The 18,576-nt window shown below is 33.1% G+C and overlaps 1 protein-coding gene across 1 annotated transcript in view; it reads left to right on the plus strand.

The window, feature by feature from the left end:
- Positions 1–18,576, plus strand: part of LOC133523769 (protein embryonic gonad-like) — a 162,632-nt gene that overhangs the window by 71,584 nt on the left and 72,472 nt on the right. Inside the window, exon 2 of the mRNA XM_061859499.1 lies at positions 11,822–11,899. Within this exon, the coding sequence (XP_061715483.1) occupies positions 11,822–11,899 (78 nt within the window). The remainder of the gene's footprint in view (positions 1–11,821; positions 11,900–18,576) is intronic.

The following is an 18,576-nucleotide window of genomic DNA, read 5'->3' on the forward strand; positions in this document are numbered from 1 at the left end:
TGAAACGCCAGTTACGGAAAGAGAGACCTAAGCCCTCCTACGTGTACACGTTCAACGCAGCTGGCCAACTTTATTGTCACGCGTGCAATAGAGTATTTAAGAGCAAGTTCGGCCTGGCCAGCCACATTAGGGCTCATGCTAGACAACGTCCATAATGTGTTTATTTGGGGTCGCCGTCATCGAAAACGATGAGGAGGACTATATATACATACTATATGCAATAAATTATTATTTTTCTACTCGTCGACTGTAATAAATAAGATTTCGTATGGCAAACTATAATTGCGTACTTTTCATTATATGGGCTTCCAACTCAAATATAAGATCCTTTTCGATACGCTGTAGTCAACTATAAAAAAAATACCAATCACGTGCTGCCGCGCTCCCATTGAAAAAACTAAATGTGTGCGGGGCGCGGGGTCGCGCGGAGTCGCGGAGTTTATGTCTTTTGTACCACATATTTGTCTATTGAGCTACTTACCAATTTTAATTAAGTATTTAGATTTTATAGTAAAAAAAGTATTATTTTAGATGACTCGCAGAAAAAGCATTGTATTAAATAGTGACATAAGCATAAGCAAGCTATTCAATCTCGTACCTTACTTAGGCAACTCAGCAAGCTTCGTTGCGTAAACACGATACTCGACTGAAAAGCTCTCTATTATATCACGTTTGTATAAAATACTGTTATTGTTCTACAATAATAAACTATTTACTACTACTACATATTATAGATAACTACTTATGTACTACTTTTTAGAACACTGGCGTTACAAGTAAATCAATCATCCCAACAATTAAAAACCATTGCGGTTTTGCCTTATGCTACACTAACTCTGGTAAAGTTGCGTACCTATATTAAAAAGTTGTACAGCGTGAGCCAAAAGAGGATAAAACTTTCTTATTAATTACTTACATACATTCCCCTTTTAGGGTGTCTTCCGTAGGACGTCGTTCGATTTGTCAACGCTTGATTGATTCGCGGTTTTTGCTCTAATAATAAATGTGAATAAAAACAGTACGTTTGTATTTATGAACTTTTTATAAAGCCATTCAAAAAGGGTTTGTGCTAGATTTGTCGGAGAAAAAACAGAAGGTATAATAAAAAAAAATAACTTAGCAAACTGTGAAAATATTAACAGGTTTAGTAGATTCTTACCTAGTTTTTAATGCATTAAGTGGATACTTTTAGTTTTAGTTTATCACATAAACAATATTGAAGTGTGTATGTACCTAAATCACTCGATTAATACGCATTACGCATAATATCATTTTGCTTTTTTAACTATATTTTTACGAAAAAAATCAAAATTAGTGCCTTCATTCTAAATACAGTTTCTTCATTTTTACGCGCATGTTTTCTGACAATCTGTACCTCTAGTGTAAATTTATTTAATAGCGTGACGTGACGTACGCGTTTCCGTTAAGTCTCATTTTGTATGGGATTTTGAGTTTCCAAATTGTCCCGCTTGGCGCGCTGTAAATCCCACACAAAATGAGACTTAACACAAACGCGTACGTCACTTCACGCTATCGAATAAATTTACAGTCTGTTCTTAATTAACGATTTATTTCATTACTTTTATCGAACAGTTAGTCGCATTTGTAATACATTTCTTAATAACGCATCGCTATCTAAAATCACAATTTAGCCTTTAATGATACTTTTACATCGTTTCGTGTATCCGTGGTAGCCCCGTATCGAGCCATCTGCCCCGCCCGGACGAAATTTATTATTGCAATGGAGTTTCAAGTGAAATTGGGTCGAGTTAGGGACAGGTGGGACTGGGATTTTCAAAAAGGGTTGTAAACAGGTTGTTTTCAAGGACTTGTTTGGGCGAATGAACGTTTAGATCGACACTAATCTGCATGCCTACGAAGTTTAAACTTCAACCGAAAAGTAAATCGCTAAGAAATAATATAATATGTTTATATCATTTTATACGTTATAATATGTTAAACTTTATAACAAGCGATTTGATCTCAGATACACCTAAACTTTTATTTAGAAAAATATTAAATTGGAAACGAAATTTCGGAAAAATTGGATACATTTTTGTAACGCCAGAGGCGTGAAACGTATCGGTCTAAAGTTGATTGGCATTTTTTTTATTCTGCTACCACCAATATGATTGGAGCCTATTTTAAAGGAATTCCTCTTTCATACAATATCTCGCATTGATGCCTGTTGTAACATTTATGCTTCAAACATTTTCTTACTTATTTTCATATTTAGTGTACAGTCAAGTGTAAAAATATGGGTGTACACATGTTACTCAAATATATGTCCCATAGCATCTTATTCCAGTGTAATAAGAGCGTAGTACCATATTTATGAGACGATTCTCTCGATACATATTTTTGCAGCTGACTGTAAGTAAATAAAGTTTAGAAAAAATAAATGTCACGAGCTTTTAGCCACATCACACCTGTCTTTGTGACATGTCGAATAGGCTCCCAGGCTAATGCTAATACGGTCAAATAGCCAAAGCCCCATTTAGCTGTCTCACACAATGTCTGGTCCATACAAGTCGCGACAAGGATTGAGCTTCACACTTTTACAGTACTCGTCACTACGTGAGACAATTTCCCTGACTACCTTTTTTGACGCGGCCCAATTGGATGGCTTTATGCGATGGATAGATTATTGATATCGTAATATAATATTGGAAATTACGAACGGAACATAAAAAATAAATATTACATCCAAATTATCCAAGAATGAAGAAAAACAATGAAGTGTTTTGTACGAAATACATTAAAATATTATCGATATTGATATTTATTTTACCTTAATGTTGTTTTTACTTTAATTATTATAACATATATTTCCTACTCATACTCATAAGCTTTATTGCATATCACATTGTATTTTATCCTATTACATATAATTGTATACAACATGACACCTTGTAGAGCACAGCAAACAATTTATTTAAGATGAGATCGAGTTTTTTCTGCAAGATATTTTATAAATATTATTTTTTAGTGTAGATACTTTATCAATTGCAATTATTGGTCATTAAAAACTCATTTACTTAATGTATAATAAGCTTTTTTAATGAGGTGAACTTTTTATTTTTTAAAGAATGCATAATCATAATACATGAATGTTTATATATCTTTGGCTTATTTTGCACTGTTATTTTAATTAATAATAATAAGATTTTTTAGGATTCTCCGGATGAACAGAGGCCTTGTATACAGCAAGACGACACTAAAGTATCATAGCTCAGTAAGAGTAATGGTACAAACCATCAAGCAATATAACCTCATTGTAAGCCACTCAACGGGAAACTAGCCTACGCAAAACCAATATATACAGTAAATACTGACTGACACTCTTCTACATACCACTGTCCGTTGTAACTCAGTCCGGGCATGCAAATCACGCCGGGATCGGGCTGGCCAAGTTTAGAAATTCCTTTTTCGATGTATTCCCTTTCTTGCAATGACGTGTATTGGTTTAAGTTGCCAATTCGATGCCGTTTTGGACATCCGAGTGCATGTGGAGTTTAGGGGATGAGAGTAGGCGTTATAGATGTAATATAGTTTTTAGTTTTTTTACCTGACAAATTTTAGCTAGAAAATAATATAAATTACTTATTACAAGATAAAAAAGTATAACCGGGTACTCAATTTATTAGGTACTAGCTGTGCCCGCGGCTCCGCCCGCGTGGTATTCGGTCTGTGTCAGTAACCGGCTCATTCACCGCTAATTTCTCTGCCTCTCTCCTGGAGGTGGAACTTCAAATAAAGTTGACAGATGGATACGCTAGAGGACTGTAGTCTAGATAAAATATTTTACAATTAGGTACCACTTAATAAAACTACACTCCAAAATCTATTTTTTTTTTTCAAATTTTTAATTTACTTTTAGCTGGGTTCCGTTGCATAACTTCGGAGGCGACAAATTCCGAAAGAAGCATGATTGGAACTCCAACTTTCAGGGTTAATGTGTGTGCTGGGACTCCTGAAGCACTCAATGAGCTAAGGAACTAAGGAACTCTACCGGGTATGTTGTGACATTGCCTTCATCCAAGACAGTGTTAATGGAATTATATACTGCATGTTCACCTTCGATTTCCGCCTGCTCATTTTTCTGCGTGAGCATGGACCGTTCCTCTATGGGCGTGAGTATGGATCTCTCACAAACCCAAGAATGGCTCAGGTCTCCGTACACGCTACGAATGAGGTTTTCAACGGATGGAACGATCCTGCATAACGTCTCTGGTAGTTGTGGCTACGCCTAAAATCACGATCGTCGCTATAGTTTCGTAACCTCAATGCGTTGCGAGACTTTCGTGAAAGGTTCGCTTTTTTTCGGGAAGGCATTTTCAGTTTTTAGTTCTTATGGCATTTTAACGCGTATAAAATGCGAGTCCCAAATCGTTTGACATTTACACCATTACACCGCAAACATCAGAGAATATTTTTTTTCATAGTACCCACCTTCGTAGCCATTATTAAGTGCTTAAAAGAGGCGATACGTATGAATATGGATACGATAAAATTACGATTAGGTATAATTCATGACGGAGAAAATATTTTTTTAAATAATTATGCAGTTATACGCGTGTTGATATGTGTGTTCATTTTGCCACTACTTAACTATGTAAGTAAACTCATTTTTAACCGACTTCAAGATTTCAAAAGGAGGAGAATCGAGGGAACTCTTCAAATATGAAAGTCATACATATAATGATTTTTGTATTATCTTTAACAAATCTAGCATTTACATTTGTAGAATTGACATTTGATGATGTGGAACTGTTCATGATGAACAGAATGGAACTCTTCAACGATGCATAGTTCACGTTTGGCAATTTTTTCTCTTTGCATGTTTGTCAAGCAGTTAGGTTTTCAAGACACATTTTTATATTTCTATCCTATTTAGTTTTTTTAATAATTATCTGGTGCTTTATTTCGTGCATGGTGTGAAATAATTTATCTTAAATACAGTCGAATACCCTATTGCGGGTATCTTACCAGTCAACCATAGGGCAAATCTGAAATGTGTCAAGTTGGGTGCAGTGACAAAAAAAAACATGTTACCTCCTTTTCTACATAATTAGGCGTAGGACGCTGTCTTTTTAATTTAATTTTATGAAATCAAAAATCAACAATAATCGTTCTTTCACCGGTCTGCCTCATTAAAGTCGGTTTTTTTTTCTTAAAAATTATTAGTTTACTTGATTACTAAATTTTTACTCAGTTTCCCGAAAGAAGGCACTGTGCAATGTATGGCAATTAATTTACTGTCGTTTAATTTCGTTGTATTATTACATCAACACAATTGAAATTGAATTGATATCCGTACCCCCCTCTTCTAACTTTAGAGTTAATTTGGCAAAATCCTTCCTCGGTGGCTTAATTTTAACACCATATCTGTTAGTTTAGCAGGGTACTCGATACTTGTAGCACATATTTGTTGTAAAAGTTTGCACCTCCTTCCTAAGTAGCGCCATAAGATTCAGGTGCAAACTTAACTCAATCGAGTGTAGTGGCTACCCCCCCTTCTAGGGGTTGAATTTTTATAGCCTATAACTTGGCCGGGCATTTTCTCGACAGATTAGTAAAGTTTGCATCAAAATCCGTTCAGCCGTTTTCACGTGATGCGAGGTCAAATAAACAGACAAACAGAGAAACAGACAAACAGACAAAAATTCTAAAAACTGTTGGAACGTGTTCTGTTAACGATTCTTAGCATCCCCAGCCTACTTTTTTTCTAATATCTTCCATGTACAGACTTTCGACCCCCTTCAGCTTTATTATATGTATAGATAGATAGATTCGCCTGCCTTAAAAAAAGTATACATTGAACTTAATCTGCCATTCTGTTTTAAAAAAAACGTTGCTCAGTTATCATGTGAACTAGATTCATTGTTTTATTGAATTAGTATGATATCTATTTAAACATAAGTAATTGTTACTAAAAAAAACATCGGAAACAGACGGACTGGCGGACACCAATGTAATTTCATAGGAGTCTCGAATTTACAATAGATAGATTGAGTACTCTTTATTGGCACACCTCAGTAAACGATACAGCTTAAAGAAAAACAATTGATTAATGATAGAGGCAGACAACAGGCGGTCTTATCGTTAAAGAGCGATCTCTCCCAGACAACCTTTGGGTAGCAAAGACAATTTTGCTGACAAGGCTGAAGGTTCTTGCATTGCGGATTACAAGCTATGAATTATTTTAATATGTCTGTCTAATGTAATAAAAAAGAAAGTTTACACTCGAACTGTGCGACATATGACTTTGTACCACACCACACGTGGGCATGTTTTACAGACCGCGTCAGTCCTACATCTTTTGCTTGTTGCAAATTGCATATTGTTTTCGTCAATCAACGTTCCCGATTAGCCCGCGGCGCGACCGCTTAACGACTTCTGGTTTTCTGTTTAACTTGAATTAAATATTGAACCTATTGTTCTGGAGCCCTGGATTTTCCAGTCAGATAATTTAAATTGCAGCATTTGTTTTGCCCGTGACTTATGTTTTGTTACTTATTAGTTCGTTACGTATATCGTTTTTCTATTTACTGTAGGGCTAATATGGTCGCCTGTTTATCATTTGGCACCATGCCTGTCACGTTCTAACAAGTATATAAGCACGAAAGTGACGGGCATAGTAACAGGTGATAAAAATGGAACCATGCTGCCACCGTTGGCTGAGGTTTTGGATCAAATGTCGCGCAATATGAGGTTAGCTTTTGAAATATTTTAAACACGGTTGTATAATAAAAAAAGTTATTACTCAAAAATCTTATCAAATGTAATGTTGCATTGCTAAGTAACCTTTTTTTAATATTTTATAGAAAAAAATAAGCGCTAAAACTATAAATCGTTGCTTTAAAGTAAGTAGGCGCAATACCCTTTTATAAATTCATACTAAAAGATATTTTTCCGTCATGAAAAGATATAAAATAATATTCACCACAGAACGGACAATTTTACCAGCATGAAAATAATTTCAATTACAAAGAAATAAATAATAACGATGATGTAAGCTGGAAACAATTTAGCTAATAGGTAAAGCAACATTTTATCTGCATTTTAATTTCACCACAAAACAACAATAACTAATTTGCAACGCTGAAAAGCACTTAAATATGCATCCATATACCGCCTTATTCGCTACAACCCAAACAATAATTACAGTATAGTTACTGTATGATAAATAACATTCATTTGTAATTCAACCAAAAACGCACATTTAAGCATGAATCTCCCGATACGATCAACAATGATTTAAATTTAGCCGAAAAAATTACTTAATTAAAGTGACGTATCACGCATGGCAGTAATCAGATAAAATTATTAAGATTGCAACCTAAATTTCGGACTTTGATATATCATTCATACGTTTCGGAGATGCTTGTTCAGATAAAATCAGGTCAATTTATAAAATGTAACTTTGTATTCGTATATCGATCCCTGAACAAATTAAGGACGTTGAGTTATCGCGCGAAATAAATCTACCCTGCTAAGCTAAAACGCCGTATCTGCCTTCTGCCTCCTTAATCACTAACGACTTTTTCACTAAGGAAATCTGAACAAAATATGGTTTTGAAATTCGACGTGTACTAAGTTGGGTTCGCATTTTTGGTAACGATAATGATGAGATGAATAACAAGTGCTTTTGAAATGGATTGGGTGTGTTTATGTTGAAATCTGTTGCAAATGAGTTCAGTTAACGCGTTATGGAGATGATGTAATGAAATGATATGAAAATGATGTAGATGCAAGTAAAGTAGATAAGGAAATAAAATATGTTCATAAATATTTTGTTAATAAGTACAGCCAGCTGCATAGATAACTAACCCTCCACCCCCTGTAGAGTTAGTTTACCATGACCATTCAAACAAATTTCTATGCATGGGGGTCAACTATCTCTGCAGCGGACTCTATACGGCTTCTCTGGTAAATAACCCGAAAAGCTCAAAAAGTAAAATTGATCTAATAAAATTGATTAACTTTTAGCAATGAGAGATGCTTTGGTGACATAAATAATATAAGCAAAGAGGTCATTCAACCAAGCTTTACAATCTCACGCATTTCATTAAAATAAAAGCAAATACGTTACTAAATACCTACATTTAAGCCTACACGCTCCAACACGAAACTCAACTTTTTCGCAAAAATTCCGACGAAAAGAATCCATTTAAATCCGCTGTCTTGTACCAGCGCAAGAGTTGCACTCAATCCGTCATCGCCTTCTTTGAGCGAATCACTAAATTCACGGTCATAAATATGTATACATTATTAACCTTACATCATGGGAATAAGACGAAAAAGTGTATACATGGTTATGACCATGGTTGTACAGGAGTAAAAAAAGCGAGGGATATGTTAACAGAGGGCAGTCACGCCATCTTGTTAACCGAACGTATTATTATTGTACATATTTTATTTTATTTTTTTAAATAATGTGAACCCGTTTCTGAATTGGTGAATGAGGAAATCAGTTTAGTAAAATACACATTGTATGCACGCGATCCCGCGGTTTTGGGAAGACAATGTAACGATTGTTTATTTGGGAAAGCAATACTTTGCTCAGTTAGACATTTCAGTAGCCCTAGTGCAAATTTATTCGATAGGGACGTGACGTACGCGTTTCCGTTAAGTCTCATTTAGTATGGGATTTTGAGTTTCCAAAACGTCCCGCTTGGCGCGCTGTTTCTAAATCCCATACAAAACGAGACTTAACGCAAACGCGTACGTTACGTCACGCTATCGAAAAAAAAATACACTAGGGGTTCTGCACTGTAATGTTATTTACCTGTACTGTTTTTTTTGTCTAAGGCTAAACGAATTCAATGCCTTACTTAATTAAGTATGTTAAAAATGGTTAACTAGACTATACAATTATATATTAGGTATACAATCCTGCAAAATAAACATTCTCTCAAGTAAAACGACAGTGAATTTCTTATTTTTATATTACAGAAGCAAAAAGATATATATAAAAGTAATAATTTTTATTATTCCAAATTAAGCATATCAGTACAAACAATAATAACTTAAAAAATACGAAACAATTACATCAAAAAGTGTCCGGCAAGTTGTCCCCGGTGCAAAGGCCTTCATTCACACTAGCCGCACTGCCACGTAGATCGATAAAATAGATCTTGACTTAATTATTTTACCTGCTTTTTTAGAAACAATTCAAGAGTAGGTAATACGAATACGGGATATTTAGCAAACACCATAAGAAAACTGGACTAAAATTATTTATCTATTTCCAATTTAAAAACGAATAGAACAAATGGACAAAATATCAAATATTTATTAAACTAAAGCATTTAAAAGTTTCGGTAACGACAATATGTCAGTGTAATTGTTGACTCAACGTAACTAAATAGCGCTGTGTCATATTGACTGGAGAGCGTGAGAAAAAAACAGTATTAGATCATTCGTATTTGTCCAAGTGTGAGCAATTTTTTTTTGTAAATTTTCCTGTAATTAATGAAATATTGTAAAGCAGAATATATTGCGCATTAGTCAATACTTAAAGTTCAGAATGACTAGCAATCTTTACTCTCGAGTACTTTCAATATATCGTCTTAATTGTGTTAGGAAATATTTAAATGCACATTAAAGAGACTTTTAACGTAACTAACATCAGAAGTTATGTTTAAAAATACATTTTTAATTGTAATAAACTGGGTATGTGCACAATTCTTCTAATCAAAAAAGACGTATGTCAATACTAAAATGATATGTAGATATGACTTTTTAACAAAGTACAATGCAATCATAACATGGTAACTAGAATTTCAAATCCAACTTGACATTTTAAATACTCGTGTATTAACGAGAACGACCTTCCAGCACTCGATGACACTCAAGTTTACAATCGTGACTACCATATTTGCTTTAATTTTTTAGGCAGCACCCAATTTTTCGGCCTCATCGGCACTCAAGTGCGATAACACTTGAGTGCTGGGCTTCGAGTAGGAAGTGATGCTGTCATGTCCAAGTGCTTCGGTATGAGTATGACAATAATCGATAAATATGGGCAGCGGTGAAAAAATCGGTCAACGCACCGGATTTTGAAGCACAAGATGAACCGCTCATTACATTAGGAATACCTAAGGCAACTAGGATGGGCGATAATAGGTAGACCAAACGGCTGACAGTATGGTTTCCGCATGAAGGTAATAGAAACCTAACCTGAACCTGAGGAAAAGATGGAGGGATATATTTAACGAAATAGTTGGCGACACCTGGATGCAAAAGGCCCGCGATAGAAAAGTGTGGAAACGCATGGGGGAGGCCTTCGCTACAGAGGCGACTTCTATTGTCAATAATTCTTAAAGTATAACTGTATAATATATCATATAAGTAATTACAAATGGGTAGTAGTAACAATGAGAGCAATAGTAGAAATAAAGGTTATTTTAATTTTATTTATGACAACCTGTAACTTAAGTTGGCTAGCGTATACACTGAAAGAAATGTTTGCATAACTGTAACAAAATTTTGGTTACTGTTTACACAAAAATTGGGACTTGCGAACTATGTGTTATATGTTACAAAACCGTGTTTGGCTATCAGTGTTCAGGTACTGGGTATACACTACAAAATAAGTTTGTAAATTTATGCAAAGTTTATTTTCTTATAACCGTAGTTTAGTTATTTAGTAAAGTTACAAAACCAGTTCGGCTATCTATTTTTTTCAGTGTAGTTTTCACGATATGTATTAATAAACAGATTTAATACGCAGATTCCCTTTAAAATAATGTACGGTGACACAGATAGGCTACTACTGTGCTACTAATACACTAGATTAAAATACTTTCATGTTTAGTTACTGATGTTTGTACGCTAATAAAAAAATATCCTAAGCTTTGTAAAATAAAATAGAATACCTCGTTACAATCTGTCAAAAATCGTAATTCCGCAACTTGTGCATAAAATATATCAAACGGATGCAAATATGTCATAAATTGTTAAACGTGAAATCAATATCGTTAAATGATTCGAAAACGGCATATCGAATTGGTTTCTTTCTTTATGACTGCAATATTCATTGAAAAGCATAGTTTATGTTTGTAATCAGTCCCTTTAGGGGTCTGTTATAATTAACCGCAATACTAAATTACGCATAACTCGAAAATTGAACCCGTTCATTCTAATAATTACAACTAGTGCAGTCTTTTTATCCTTCCTTGTAGTTCCTACTAAATTCTACGACGCTTTCTATTATTTCTTTGTATTTTGCTAACATTCATTAAATATCTGACAATTTAGAAGTTCGAACATGAAGGTTGTGCAGTCACGGTCTTTAATTATTGAGCCATTTGGGGTTCAAGCTAATTTGATTGTTAAGTGCAAGTATTACAACAACTAAATTGGTTTGAACCCTAAATGGCTAAACAAAGACCGTGACCGTACACCTACCGATAGGATACAAACCCAAAACATGTAATTTCATATCTCTTTGAATTCCAAATTCTTGCCTATAACCTTAACGCCTAAAGATATAGTTGTGCCGTTCTCGAGAACGTTCTCCGTTTTGAATGGGGAATGTTCTCGTGCGAGAACAAACCATTCTCGACAACGGCACATCTATACCTATAGATACAATTAAATTATTGATACCAAAAAATTTACTAAACGAATCGCGAGCATTTTCCATACATGAACATGTACATGTCCGTTTATGTATTTTGAACATCGTAGGTAAATGTATTTAGAATATGTAAAAAATTAAATATATCAATCATCGGCCCATTATTTACTGTTTTGTACATAATGCGAATCGAAGTACATGCTTATGTAATGTAATATAAATATTTTTTTGCAGATGAATCAACAATGCAAAGTCTGCGGGGAGCCAGCCGCCGGCTTCCACTTCGGCGCTTTCACCTGTGAGGGCTGCAAGGTAAATATTTATTTATTGTGCGACACACTTTAAGGTCATGCGACATGGTACGGATGCGGCGAAAGTTGGCTAACAACGGGGTTCCCACCCCGCTTGTCGGACAAATAGAATCAATATTTATATTTAGTGTTCAGGTTTAATTTAAAATAAATATGTCGCATCACAAAATCCGTAATAGTCTGCATAAAAAATAGTAAGTAATTAAAAAAGGCGGGGTTTTCTCTTCTTCATAAAATTACCTTGATCTTTCAGGTAAAGAGCTGCTATGGTCAAATTTCATCACCAAATAATGTTCATGAATGTGTAGCCTTAAAACCGTTTTTTTTAAGTTTTTTCAGTTATTATCAAAAATTATTTGCTTCCAAAATCTAAAAATAAATAATTTTAATTAATAATAATTTGGTCATATACTCGTGTTTATGAATATGAACAAAATAGATGAAACATCAAAAAGTACTTATATAGTTTAATCAACATCCAGTAATTACATAATGACTTTAATATTCTAATGGGCTAATGATCTTAAAAGCTAGTAGCCCTGGCAAAGATTAAATTATTATTAAATTAATTTTAAATCATTACTTTAACTTAAATTACATCGAATGATTAATGGAGCTTGCACAATTGAACGGAATCATTACGTGTCAGTTATTATATATTTCATAGCGATTGAATATTATTCTGAGATTCAAAGCGTTTCTGACTTTAATGTACTGTAACTCATTTATGACTTTACGGAAATATTCTTGTGTTGTTATTTATATAAACATCTCGGTCTAGTTTTATGTTAAGGTAAAAAGTCACAACTGCAAAATCGCGTATTGGATATACGGCTTGTAGCTAATATTATTGAGTAAAATATGCCACGTTCTTCGTTGTTATACGGTACTATAATTCATGAATATTACAATTTTAAAGACTTATTTTATTTTATGAGTCTAAATGATTATTTAACTACCCATGTTAAGCATAGAACTCGGACATAATTAATATAAAATAGTAATATTTCATACTCGACTTGTTCTCGTTTATTAGGGCTATGTGCGAAGTGACAAAATGCAAGATATATAACCGTGTGAAAATATAAAGCGCGAACCATAAAGGTTCCGCAGCGAATGAGTAATTCTTTACGCCCTTATTCATAAAAGTTTACAAGACTCAATTAATTACTTTACGTTTTATACCTTTCTTGCAAATATATAAGTCTCTATTACAGATAAAGACGATTAATGTCTAATTCTATTTATGAAACGTAATAAAATGGACATAAAAACTCTTAATAAGAAATCCAAAATACATGTTGCTGTTGATAAAATAGGAAAAGTTTTTATTCCCAGAGATAATGATTCTAAACAAATATAGGTCACTTTTTCTAAGCTACGCTGTCAAAGGTTTAAATATCTCACTTTGATGATAGCTGAACTGGCGCATTTTATACTTCTTTTTATCTGTCAACTGTCAAATAACTAATACTTTCTATAGACGCCAAACGGGTGAAACAAGCACACGACAGTTAATATTAGGTAAATAAATGTAAAAATGTGTATGTACTTCAGTAATATGTGTATATATTTTATATGTAACTCAGTTATAAGCATTCGTTTTTACGTTTTCTCTAAACTGTAAAACTGTGTATCTTTTTCACTTTTACTTACAAACTTCTAAAGGTTTTTTTGTCTCTTCACAAGTTACTATAAAACGGTAAAAACACTAATAACCTGAACTTGTTGAAAACCCTGTCATGGTAAACATTTTTTACTTCTGAAAATTCCCTTTGCTTCACGTAATAAAGCCGAAGGCAATTTGCTACTCCAAATCAATTTGCCAACTTTTTGTCCTTCATAATGTCGCTGATTCAATTTTCTCTACAGTATATCTTTGTAGTCTAAAATAAACCATATATTATAGTCTATAAGGTACAAATCAAGAAATTAAAACAGTTGAATCTTCCTGTTCAGTTGTTTTGTCGAACGGATTGCAGTTCTGACTTGTGGAACAAAAATGGCATACTTTGGAGATCTGGCAAATTGTTGCACTCATTTCCTTTTTTTTCATACTTCTGAGCAATCAATTTTGAAAATTTGTAGTTTGTGAGTTTACGGAATACGACATGAAAATTTAAAATATGTTGAAGGTAAACTATATTAAATATTTATTATAAGGGTCCCCAGCAAGCACGATTTGTATGGGAAGGTGAAATTCGGCCGACCTTGCCGGGGACTCTTAAGGTAAATATTCTATTATTCGACATGTTAATGCTCAATAGATGACACTTTTTTTGACAAAGTCTTATCTTTAAAAATGACATGTACTGGGACAGTAGAGACATTTGAACATTAATGTTATTTACGCATAGTTATTCATAGTGGGACAGACTTTAAGAGCATAAATAATTAGATATAAAGAATTTCTTAAACCGTTTGTGACATTTATAATATTAGCTCAAACATAAAAAAATATAACATTTATAACAATCCGTTTTAAACATTAACTATACTTTAAAATGCATAATTTATAGACGGTGTGAAAACTACAATTATGTGACCAAAAAACGCGCCTTGACCATACCGCATCTGAATCATTCCCAATTAAGGACCACCCGTTGTCTCCAAGGCAGCCTATTATAATATGTCATTGTTAATAAAAAAAAACTTTCATTAAAAATATGATTAAAAAAAATTGGCCAATCGATCTGCATGACAAAAGACTTAAGCTTTTAATGACAGAAAAAAAGATATGTATTCAAATTTAGAACTCATAAATCTATAACTTGATGCAATAAGGTCGGATGTGTTCTTTGAGAATTTACTTTTACGCCCAATAGTTTCTATAGTGGATATATGTTATAAATCGTCATTAATGAACTAGTAATAAATCAAAATCTAATTAATTGTAACAGTTTTAAGTTAAACATAAGTTTGCGTAATAACTACGAAGCTATCTTAATAGGTGGGTGGATATATATAAGTAAAGGCCTAATACATCAAATTTTGTCTTTAAAAAATCATTTCTCAAATTTAAATACCAGTACGTATTAAATACCTAGAAGTTACATTAATTATAGATTTTACTGTGAACACTAATTATTTTAGTCTTGAGTTTTTTTTAAAACAATTAACTATTTTTCTAAGCTATTATCTCTTGAGCTTTTCTAAAAAAAAAAAAAACTAATTGGGCTTTGTCGATATTGTCGGTGATATATGTAATAGGTATCTTGAAAACTCGAAAATATCTTAGTAACGGTATAATTTCTAACCGGCTACACAGTAGCCAATACCATGAGTAATAGAGTTGACTGAACGCTCCAAATTAAGTAAAAATATCCGGTAAACGTTTACTTAGCGATAAAACTATCGTTTTAATTAAAAATATGTCAATTAGAGTCCGGTTTTACTTTATCAATATTTTAATTATGTATCCATTACTTACGTCCGTGACGAACAATTTATTCGACACATTTTATCCCATCATTAGGTCTAACCGGGTAAGAATTCCACTGATTAGAGATTTAACATAATTAGGTATTTATTCAAATGTATAAAACAAACACGGCGTGCGTGGGCGCCGGATTTATGTTTGGGGAGTGCCCTTAATGCGTGATGGTGTCATATTTCTCTATCCTATTTGAGGATGGGACGAGTGAAATGGTGGTTCCGCAGAATATTTTTTTTTAAAATTATAACATTTATTGATTTTCGACGACCGGTCTGTCCTAGTGACTTTGCCTTGTCCTGGGTTCGAATCCCGTTAAGGGCATTTATTTGTGTGATGAACACTGATATTTGTTCCTGAGTCGTGGGTGTTTTATATACATCTCTAATAAAGTATTTATTATTTCATAGATTCGATATTTGTAATTGTTTTTTTTTTAATTTATTGTTTGTAAAAATGGACATGTAAAAGTGCCCCTGTGGCCTATTTGCTGAATAAATGTTTGATATTTGATATTTCTATGTAGATAAGTATGGATTTAAAGTACATATATATCATCGCCTTTTACCCATAGTACAAGCTTTGCCTAGTTTGGGGCTAGGTTGATCTATGTAAGATGTCCCCTAATATTTATTTATTTATATTTATTTAATGACAAAAGTCATTGATGTAAGCCTAAATAGGGTTATATATGTTTTTAGAAACGACGGTTCTAAAATATAGTCCTTATAGAAAAAAAAAAACATTTTGCATTTATTTGTGTGATAAACCTAAATCGGTATTTTTTAAGAAAATGTATAAACGATTTGTAAAAATGGAAAAAGGTATTTTTTTTTTCAAAAACTGTTTCTAATAATTTTCAATAAAAAAATATTTTAATATGATCAATTACAGTGCATACAAATTCAATTGTATAACTAAACTATAAAACTTATAACCTAAATTTAAGAATAAATAATACTAAACTTAAAATAAAATACTAAAAAATATCCCCCTGCGGCATGGTGCCGTAGATGCTGGCAGCATTTCCTCGCTGTAATGCAAGACTAATTCTAATTTTCAATTATATACTCATTCTGAGATTTTTTCGCTCTAAAATTAATACGTAGTATTATATTTATATGTTATTGATATAAGGAACCCTAATCAACATCCATAACCAACATTTAACTAACGTTTAGATTAAATTTATTATGAATGTGAATTAATTTCTTTATGTCGGCGATTTAATATGCAGTCGTTTTTGGCATTATTGTTGATTTGGAGATAAAATTTAATGAGACCGAACTCTTTCTAGTTTCGGCGGAAATATAGTTTGATTATGTTTATGATCTCGTTAGATTTAATTTTTAATTAGATTGCTGAGTTCAGTTATTGGTCAAGCAGTTATATAGTGATTAAAGCGTTTGTATGTTCAGTTTTACTTTATTAATTTTGTAGGATTGTGCCAAACTTTACTCAGAATTGTTTCTCTTTCGAAAATATTGTATTGTAAATATTTTTTGTCATTTCGAAAGGTTTCTAATAGTATTAACCTATATATTAAAAAACAAGAAGGCCATGCCTGGATAAGCTAAGTGAATCTGCCCCAGCGAGTTTTGGCTTGTATTTTTTAATGTAAATATATATATTTTTTTACCAAAATATATTTTCTAATCTGTCTAAATATATAGTATTTGGGGGGCTGATATTTTGCATACTTGCTACTAATATAAAGCCACATCATCAAAAAAAAATACAAGCCAAACTCGCTGTGGGCAGATTCACTTAGCTGATCCAGGCATGGCCTTTATCACGCAAATGATTATTGTCTTTTTACAAGCTTTTATTTAACTTGCAATGTATGTTTGTACGGGTCAAATATTGCAAAATGATTTAGCCCAATTCTCGGTTTCCGATGACGCTAAAAATTTGCATTCATATGTAAATTAGATGACAATGCAATATTATGGTACCATCGAGCTGATCTGATGATAGACACAGGAGGTAGCCATAGGAACTCTTTGACAAAACAACGCAAACTAATTGTATTTTAATTTGTTAGAATTGTATCGATGAGTCTTAGTTGAATGTTGGAAGAAAAGTACAATCATCAATATAAGCTTGTCTCTAAAATGGAATTTTTGACAAAAAAACATATGTTAAACACAGGTTAAAATATAATGAAGACATTCAAAGTAAAAATTATATAAAATCGCCCTTAGGTAGGGTGCCCAGAAAGCCCAGAAAGCGTATTGCCCCGCTGGTTAGCAATGGCAAGATATATAATGGCCAGCCCTCTGGTCACCAGAAAACTCTATAAGTATATCCACACATATATAAATTATATCCACATACAATTTCATCTAAATCGGTTCAGCGGCTTGAGCGTGAAGGGGTAACAGACAGACAGACATACCGACAGACAGACATACATAGTTATTTCGCATTTTTAATATTAAAAGAGCCAAAAAAATCTTTGTAATCACTAAGTGCCATTGACTTTTGATGAAACACCTCATTAAAAAAATTAACATAACAAATCAATTATAAGACATTTTCTGATGTAAATAATTAATTTTGCGAATTAAGATCTCCATTATGTTATCGCAATATAGTAAATCAAGATGCCATTTAACACAATTTGATTGTAAATTACAAAAGTTATCTTATTTAAATATCTATTTAAAGTGTTAATGACAAGAGTCATTCTTTTTCAAAACTTCCGCCACTAATTTTCAATGATTTGGTTTATTGATTCCTTAGAGGTAAAAAAGTTGTCTGTGCCTACATAAAATTTCAGATATTTGCAGCCCTAACGATAACGGTTGAGATACATTAGAGTGGTCATCAAATATATCGGAGAGGCAAAGCTGCTCAGAAATATCAGAACACGCCACTGTTATTGTCAAGGTGCTTGAGTTCATGTTCAGATATTTTTGAGATTAACTTTTGCCGGTCCGATATATCTGATGGCCACTGTACCTAGGTAATAACAAGGTCGATAGTGTCAATTTACAACTCTTAATTTTCCAATGACGTTACTGTCCTAGTGACTAGTGACGATCGATCTGGCATAGTGGGTATGAAGCCGATGGTCCCGGGTTCAAATCCTGGTAAGGGCATTTATTTGTGTGATGAGCATGGATATTTGTACCTGGGTCATGGGTGTTTTCTATGTATTTAAGTATTTATAAATATTTAAGTTGTCTTAGTACCCTTACTGTGAGACTTAGTCAATTTGTGTAATAATGTCCTATAATATT

Source organism: Cydia pomonella, chromosome 12 (assembly GCF_033807575.1).
Source record: "Cydia pomonella isolate Wapato2018A chromosome 12, ilCydPomo1, whole genome shotgun sequence".
Lineage (NCBI taxonomy): Eukaryota > Metazoa > Arthropoda > Insecta > Lepidoptera > Tortricidae > Cydia > Cydia pomonella.